The following is a 9,655-nucleotide window of genomic DNA, read 5'->3' as shown; positions in this document are numbered from 1 at the left end:
TGCCTATTGATATTTATTTACTTGTAAAAAAAAAATATTAGAAAATATTGTAGAATCAATTTTATGTTTAAATGATTCGGGTTAGAAGAAATTTATCAGCATTCAATTAAAAAATATAAGAGCATAAATGCAGTTTAGCAGTTAAGCTATCACGCGATTTTTTTAAATTTTTTTTATCGAAACATAAGTATAGGTATTTCAATGATGAGGGTGTAAAAACGAATTTGCCTAAATCATTATTTTGGAGTTATATCCTTCCAAAATTTGTGATTTTACGCATGCATATACGCGTGCAGTGTCTTTTATGATTTTTTAAATTTTCTTTACATATTTTAATGAATTATGAATGATGATGTGAAATCATAACACGATCGACTGCCTAGATTTATAACAACTGTGACTGGGGATAGTGGTCGTAGGGGGTGACTACTTTTCTTACTTCAAAATTATTTATTAAGCAGCGTAATATATATAACTTTTTATCGTTTTCGACTATTTGTCGTTAGAAAATATTAATGTATAGGCTATAGCTCAATCATTTTAATTTTATTACAAATTTACTATACAAAATTCATACATGAAGCTTAAATGTTCACATAATACATACCTATTGGATATCCTGATTAGGAATTATGTTTTACATTTTATAATTTATACTCTAATAAATAACCATAAATTTATTGAAAAAAATTGAAAAAATGTAGGGGGGCTAAGTCCCCCTCAATTTACGCCTATGGAAGTACAATTTTTGAATATTTTATTTTCTGAAAATATTAGAGAATAGATATCAGATTCTTAGACTTAAAGATGATGGCAATAGTTTGTTCTAACTTTTTAAGAAAAGCTATTGATCAATTAAATCAAAATGGTGATGTCATGTTATATCCCATCACCAATAATGGCAATGTTGATGTTGAATATCATTCAATATTGTAATGTGGGATTTATAAAAACTTTCCTTTAGGATCTCGTGATATTATAGAACATATCTATGATGGCACAGCCATATCTATGATGATATCTCGATCATAGACATATATATATATATGCTATATCTATTTTGCATGTACCTATTAAACTGGTAAAACTGGACATTTTTTGTCATATTTTGAGTAATTTGTAAGCTTTGATAAATGTATATATAATTTTATATTAAAATAGAAAAAAAATATATTTTTATTAATTTAAAACAAATATTTTAAAAAAAAATAGGTAATTTTTTAAGGACATTTTTATGTCACTTGCATTTTTTTAGGTAATTTAAAAAAAAAATTAAGGTCATCAACGTCCGAGCCCTAGACTGATGTACATTACATTTAAATGATCTAGTGTGTAAAGGTGTATAACGGATATCGTTATGCATTTTATGTACAATAAAATAAAAATATATTATTTGAGTTAATACTTGTGTAATGTGATATCGTTCTCATTGGATCTTTGAGATTTGCAAATGCAACATTTTTGTATCATTGTGTTTATTTGTACGAAATAAAAACAGAAAAACGTGGTCAAAAGTACTTGGTGTATAAGTCAAAAAAATTATAAAACGTGGACTACTGGTCGTATTATTATGAGAATTCAGCATAAAAAACAAACCATAATAATAAATAAACAATATGTATTATAATCTTATCTATCGACTATCTGTGTTATCAGCATTATAATGTCTTTGGTAAAACCGCAGTTTTATAAAGTCATGTTCGCCTCATAAATTTCATCATTCCTGGTCTATTCTATTATATGTTTATGATTTCAAGTAATAATGTGATGTGATAAATTGATAATAACATTTATAACTTTAATCATGGTCTTTAGAAGACCGTGATTTTTATCATATTTTTTAATCCTAGTCCATGATTATCAGATAACACAAAATAACAGGTTCTCTGAGTAAATCTATAATCTTTATTCTATTTTGTGCTCTCTGTAGTTAAATCCATAGTCTATAGTTTATGTAATGATCCTGTATTGATAATCAAATATTGTTTAAGACTTTTAAAATACTTAATTTAATACACAAATTGTATTTAACTCTTAGTCATAATTTTTTTTCTAATTCTTAAGTACAAATTTGTTAACTTGTGATAATTTTATTTATTCTTTCAATCATGATTCATAGTTTATTTATTATAAATTCTGCTTGGTAAGTGCTTTGCGTACCTAATGGTTTATATTGAAAAACAAAAATGTATACATAGTTGCTACTATAGTAATGGTTTATTTTCTAGCGATGTTTTTATAGAAAAACACTGGAAAAGTATTATTTCGCGATCAGTTTGTGATTACTTTTTTGACCAGCATCGAAAAGCTATCAATCCAGAAGACATTCCCCCAGTTATAGCTACACCACATCACTATTTGATTAGTATCTATCGATGTGGTCTGTATTTTGTAGCTGTTTGTATGACAGAAGGTTAGTTTCTCAGTTATACAATAATAATATTTTATTTTATATCAATTAATTAGTTGCATTACTTGAATTACAGTTCCACCATTATTTGTCATAGAATTCTTACATAGAGTAGTTGATACGTTTGAGGATTACTTTTCAGAATGTTCTGAAAATATTGTTAAAGACAATTATGTTGTTGTTTATGAAGTAAGTTTCTTATATCATACTATAACACTATTAATTAATCAAATATTAATTTATTATTCTTAGCTTTTAGATGAAATGTTAGACAATGGTTTTCCATTAGCTACCGAGTCAAATATTCTAAAAGAGCTTATTAAACCTCCTAACATTCTTCGAACAATTGCCAATTCTGTCACAGGAAAATCTAAGTAATGATTCCATCTCCAACTATGTTTTTTTATATTAATGTTATGTTAATATTTTAAAATTTAAGTGCCTTTATTTATTAATGTTTTCAGTGTAAGTGCAACATTACCCAGTGGTCAATTATCTAATGTTCCATGGAGAAGATCAGGTGTAAAATATACTAATAATGAAGCTTACTTTGATGTAATAGAAGAAGTAGATGCCATTATTGATAAAGGTGGTTCCACTGTATTTGCTGAAATTCAAGGATATGTAAGATATTTTCATTTTTAAATACATATGAAAATAATTGGTAAAACATTTTTTTTTTTACAATAAATATCTAGAATAATTATTTATATAATATGTTTATTTATAAAAAAAAAGAAAGGTTTAAAATAGATATACAACAAATTGTATTATCTACTTTCATTATAAAAATTCACTAATTTAATTAGAGTAATTGATATAAAACTGTATCACTTCATAAATTTATGAAATAAACTATATTTTTAAATCAATTTTATTGATACAATGTATACAATTTATTTTATATTTTTTTACTAAAACGTTAAATTGAATGACATTTATATTAAAAATATGAAGTTGTTTAAAGAATCTTAAAGGTACTTCTACAAGAAATTATTTTACTTATAATAAAAATACATGTAATATATAATTTAAACATTTAATATGTAAGCTCTTTGGTTTTTTTTTTAAAGATTGATTGCAGCATAAAACTTACCGGGATGCCTGATCTTTCATTATCATTCATGAACCCTCGTCTTTTTGATGATGTGAGCTTTCATCCTTGTGTCCGATTTAAAAGATGGGAGGTAAATCAAAGCTATTATTCATTATAATTTATAATACTTGTATTCATGTCAGTAAAAAAGAATATTTGATATATTTATGTATATTTTTTTTTTATAATAGTCTGAAAGAATTTTATCATTTATACCTCCGGATGGTAATTTCCGATTAATGTCATATCATATTGGTTCACAAGGAATAGTTGCTATTCCAATTTATATACGACATATGCTTGCGTTAAAGGAAACAACTACTGGTAGTGGTCGGCTTGATATAACTGTTGGGCCAAAACAAACACTTGGAAGAACAGTCAGTATAAGTATATTATAATTAAAATATACACATTTTCTTACATTTAATTAAAATTTCTAGATCGAAAATGTCATCATAGAGGTACCTCTGCCTAAAAGTGTGTTAAACTGTACACTTATTCCTAACCAGGGTAAACATTCATTTGATCCTGTTTCTAAAGTTTTGACTTGGGAGGTTGGGCGAATAGAAACTGCTAAACTTCCAAATATAAAAGGAACTGTAAGGATTATTACTAAAATTATTAAATATTATATTAATTTTAATTTTAATTTTAGATTAGTCTGCCTGTAAGCACAGTTGTTACAGATTCAAACCCTGTTATTAATGTACGTATAAATTATACTTCATTTATTATAATCAATTTTAATTTACAAATGTTAAACTCATAGGTGAAATTTACTATCAATCAATTAGCATTATCTGGACTAAAGGTTAACCGTCTCGATATGTATGGTGAAAAATATAAACCATTTAAAGGTGTAAAATATATTACAAAAGCTGGAAAATTTCAAGTGAGGATGTAATATTTACATTAATCTAACAAATTGTAATTTATATATAAAATAAAAATTATTATATAAACATTTTTTATATTTAAAAATTAAATATTTACAAATAATATTATTTTGTCATTCATAATCTGTATAACATAAATATTATTAAATCGTAGTTATATTATTGATATATTTTTATTTTAAACTGTTAAATATTATAAATATTGATTTTTTTTTTTTTGTTTATATCTAATTAGTAAATAGAAAACTATCAAAAATCCATATTAGTATTAAGAAAAAATGTAATCTGTATCATTAGTTTATTTTGTTTAATAAATTATTTTTAAAATATATAATTTTTCCTTATTTAAGCAAATTTAAATTTAAATAATATAATTTCATTTAATTAAGCCATAATGATTATGATATGATTAATTTTCATATGCATATTTAATACTTTAAAAGAGCCAACAATTCCTCATTGAATCATTTGAGGCCCTTGTACAATATTGTTTAAATAAATTACACAAAAAATAAAATAATAATAAAGAATTAACTTTTGTTTTCAACATTATTTATAATAATTATAATGTGTAAAATAGGAGCATATAATATAATATGACTTAGCAGTTGATATTAATAAAATTCTATTAAAAGAATTCATTAACTAGGAAAAAAATCCCCACTATAAAAATTAAACAAATAGTTGTTTAGCTTAAAGCATAACTGTGTAAAAATATTAACAAAAACATTTTTAAACCTGTAATAACTTAAAAATTTCTAACTTTAAATGCATAAAAAAAATTGTTCCTATGTATTTTTAATATACATATTTTTACAGATATAAGAATACATTTTGTGGGATCTTGCATTAAATGTTCAAGAATTTTAACCCATCAAATAATTTTTTATTGAAAAAATAAATAAAAAAAATTCATGCCTATAAATAACTCAAAAAGAGTTTAAAAATATTAAAAATGTGATCATATAATGAAAATGATAATATATTAATATATACATTGGTGAAATTTTCAAAAATTTTTTGACCAATAGTATATCAACAAATGGTGGAATAGAAGTAATTATGTGACGGGTGAATACTGAATGTCGTAAACATTTTAACTTTAAATACTGATAAAAAATTGTTTTGGCTTTTCGTTAAAAGTTTTTTTTTTTCATTTATAAGTTGAAGAACTAATAACGAACCTTGTACTAAAATTTAAAATCTTATGTATAAAAATAATACTTTTTATGAATTTCTAACTATAAAATAATTTACTAATTTTTATGCATTTTATGAAATTTGTCAAATTTCAAAATTTAAACACTTATAAAAAATATATTATGACTATAGAATTTTGATATTTTTTAATTAAGAAATTAACAACTTATAGCTACTATATCTATAGGTTTGTATTAAATTTTCAAACATTTCTACTTTATCTATTTCTCTTAATTTACATTTATATTAAAACAACTTCTTAAGTCTATGAATAGCTCAAAAATAGTAAAAATATTTTGATAATTTTATCGTAAATAAAAAACGGTTAATATTTGGTGAAAGTTTCAAGTACCTATGTAAGGTTATTCCTTTTTGAGTTAAATCAAAAAACAATAATTGATTTTATCGAAAATTGGTTTTATGTAAAACGAATGGTTTTCTTGATGATTTGTTTGTTATTATTTATTATATAAATAAGTGCTAGGAATTTTTAAACTTGACCTCTCAAAAGTACAAACTAGATCCAATTTGATATCCAAAATCACCCCCATTTTTGAAAATCATAGCTTTTATCGACAACTTTTATAAAATCAATACATTCATCACTCTACTCAGAATTTAAAAAACACCAATTATTGTCTATCCGCTTATTATCTAAAAACAAGTATTCAATATATGTATAACTATATAATCTTTTAATCATAATAAAAATAGAAAAAAAGCAAACATTTGTTAAATTCTTATAATAGTTGAAACTGTTCAAAAAATTATTTTATTTAGTGTTGATTTTCTATTCATAGTACAAAAATTATGATTCTTATCGATAGTATGAAAAGCTCATATTATATCTTTAACTTCAGCTACTTCTAAATCTTTTGATGAAAGGTTAAATATGTAATTTATTGTTTATTAACCTAATACTACTAGTACAAGTAGTGTAATCGGCAGATTTGTGTTTATTAGATTTTAAGTATACATACTATAACTTACACCTCTAATAATAATATAATTTACGTCAAAAGCCACATTCACATATAAATTCTTAAAATAATATTAATAACATACCTGAATGTTATTCGAGCGTAAAACGGTACCTATAACAGATGAATTGCAGGTCGATTGTATCGACTGCATGGTGTATCGGTGTTGACAAAGAATAGTAAGCAAAAAAGGGCGATTGAATCTTAATATTGAATTATTGATGTTTTTAAAATAATCAGGCACGGATCCAAAGCAAAGATTTGTGGAGAAGGGCAACAATTTTTTTACAACACAAATACAATTACAATATAATATACTTTATTCTTAATTTAAACATGCCATAACAGTATAGGTAATCAATGCAACAAAACATATTTTAATATATAAAGTAGGTGGTATGAGGGGCACATAATTATTATAATTATTTTCTTATGGCTTATAGTGATACTGCCACCTAGTAAAAAATTCTTAAAATATGCCTTGCTGCAATGTAATAAATAAATTATTGATTATTTTTTTAAATATATAAAGCGACAATGTGAAATTAGATTTTGTTTATTTGTTATTTAATAATATACAATATTTATATATTGAATAACAAAGTCTAAACATCGTTTTACATTGTCGTTTTTTACAAAACGGTTAGTTATTAGGTCAATATTTATTTCAACATCCTTGTGTTAATAATATATTAATTATAGACAATATAGTAATATCAGGATCTGTAGAATTATAAAAAAAAAATTGGAAAAATAATATGTATGTAGGTGGGCTTGTCGCCTAACCTCCCTCCTGAAAATAATAATAATATTATGTAATATAAAGTGTAAACTGAAAACATTTTTATCTACTTTACCTCTATCAAAGTCGGATTAATTGAATTATAATATTACCTAATTTTAATTGAAGTTTTATAGAGTTATTTATTAAAATATGAAAATTCAGACAATTTTAATTTAATAGCTGTATTAAATAATGCATATTTGCTCGAAACTTTTAGATTTTATTAATATATTATAAATATGTTACTAATCGCTATGATACCTTTATTGCAATAAATTATAATTGTATAAAATCTTCTCATATTGTGACTTTCGCTATCTTAATTCGTTAAAACTAAAAAAGAAATACTAGTATACGTTGTGTAAATTTATAACTAAATTCTTTTAGAATCGTCATAATTAGGGCCCCGAAGTTCTTTTTACTGAGTGCATCAAAAAGTTGCTGGACGAGCTAAAAATTTGAATCAAAATTGATTGTTTAAAAATGAAATTTTAGTGTGCATTTTTTCAGGTTTTTAAAAAATATATGCATTTTTTAAAATAAGATTGCATTTTACTGCATTTTATTGCATTTTAATTGTGTTATTTATAATTTTTTTATTATTGTGTATTAATATTTCATGAAAATTTCGGACCAAGTATATTTCAAAATGTTTTAGTTGAAAAATATGTTCTTATAAAAACGTTGCCAATATAAAATAAAAAATTAAAAACATTTAAAATAAAGGTCGTTATTGCTTGGTCGGGCTGATAATCGCCGTTAATTTGTAATTAAAACCTGTCAAAATCTCCAATTGTAATTTTTATTTCTTGAAGTAAATACAACATATCATATTATATTAAAATTGTGTATATTTTCCCCAATATTATAATTATTATTCTTATAGAAAACAAAAAAAACTTAACATAAAAAAAAAATTAAATGCATATTATTTAGCACATATTTTGATAGTTTTTAGTGCATGAATTTCCGGGCCCTAATCATACTCATACTTACTTGTATCATAATAATAATTGTTTTAATTAATTTTAATATCGATTCAAAAATGTTTTTTCTATTTAAACCATTATAATTCATAACATGTAGGGAAATAAAAGTTTTTTATAGGAGTAGGTGCCTACTTGAATTATTGCTGGAAAATGTATGCATAATTTGAGATACCTACCTACTGTCTGAAAAAAATAAAAAGGTCCGTAATATCACTAATATCTAATTAAATTCTACAAAATGATTGAACATAAATACGGTACCTACTAACTTATCAGTTATCTATAGGATTATAGCTATGTGCTTACATAAAATAAAGTAATAAGGACCCTGGATCCAGTAAAATAAAGCTGCATTTGAATTGCATACCATTTCTCATGTTGTCATGTACATAAATACACTGTATAATTTTACTTATCATATTATTTATACAAGTATATTTATATAAGTATGTTATATATTTTAATTTCATATTAAAATTTTAAATGTTTTCATTATAAAATTAGGTATTAAACAATTTTATTATATTTCATTATTTTGGTATTAATATATACTTAGTATAATACATAGAGTAATAATATCGTATTAACTATTTGATATTATTTATTTTTATTTATTTTATTATCGGCAATACCATGTAAGCTAATATTTTATAAATATTATTCTACTAAATTCTTTATTTTTGTAATAGAGTCATTGCCGTACTTATAAATTCCTCTTTGTTTAATATTTTCCGACGTCTATTATTTGAATTTAAACTACGCATTTTTACATATACATATATTATATATATTAGGACTTAAATAATAGTATTTATAATCAATGATTTAAGGTTTCAAAACGAAATCTATTTATCTTTATAATTTATATTCGTAGAAAAAAATCTTATGAATGTTTTAATAAAATATTATACATCATGTAATTCGGGTAGCCCCTCTAAGACATAGGCGAACATTCAGTTGAATTTCTAGGGGGGGGGCTATATAATAATCCAATGTAAAGTGACCCCGCACCCCTTTTCTATACACATCTACATAAGTATTGAAGTATAACATATTATATTCGATTTTTTTTTTAAATACTTGGGGGGCTGAGCCCCCCTATGTCCGTCTATGCTCTAAGAAAAGGCATCCCACTTATATTTATTTTTTAGCATACTGCAATTCGTATGCATGAGGGGCGAGGACCAGGACTCCTATAAGCAGTAAATTGAATGATTATGTACGTATATCCGTCGTACCCACTATGATCAACTATTTATTCAAAATATTATACCGTGATTTATAATCTCTAAGGTTTTAT

At 23.9% G+C, this 9,655-nt stretch overlaps 1 protein-coding gene across 1 annotated transcript; it reads left to right on the top strand.

Annotated features, from left to right (window-relative positions):
* Nucleotides 1–1,848: 1,848 nt before the first annotated feature.
* On the top strand, nt 1,849–4,449 carry LOC113553590 (AP-3 complex subunit mu-1). Its single transcript, XM_026956986.1, has 10 exons — nt 1,849–2,143; nt 2,229–2,413; nt 2,487–2,599; nt 2,663–2,784; nt 2,875–3,034; nt 3,484–3,597; nt 3,698–3,883; nt 3,947–4,105; nt 4,162–4,212; nt 4,276–4,449. Exons 1-10 carry the CDS (start codon nt 2,109–2,111, stop codon nt 4,408–4,410), a joined length of 1,260 nt encoding a protein of 419 aa, XP_026812787.1. The 5' UTR covers nt 1,849–2,108; the 3' UTR covers nt 4,411–4,449.
* Nucleotides 4,450–9,655: the final 5,206 nt, after the last annotated feature.

Source organism: Rhopalosiphum maidis, chromosome 1 (assembly GCF_003676215.2).
Source record: "Rhopalosiphum maidis isolate BTI-1 chromosome 1, ASM367621v3, whole genome shotgun sequence".
Classification (NCBI taxonomy): Eukaryota; Metazoa; Arthropoda; class Insecta; order Hemiptera; family Aphididae; genus Rhopalosiphum; species Rhopalosiphum maidis.
The sequence above is the reverse complement of the archived record's forward strand: the minus strand, read 5'-3'. Positions and strand labels throughout refer to the sequence as shown.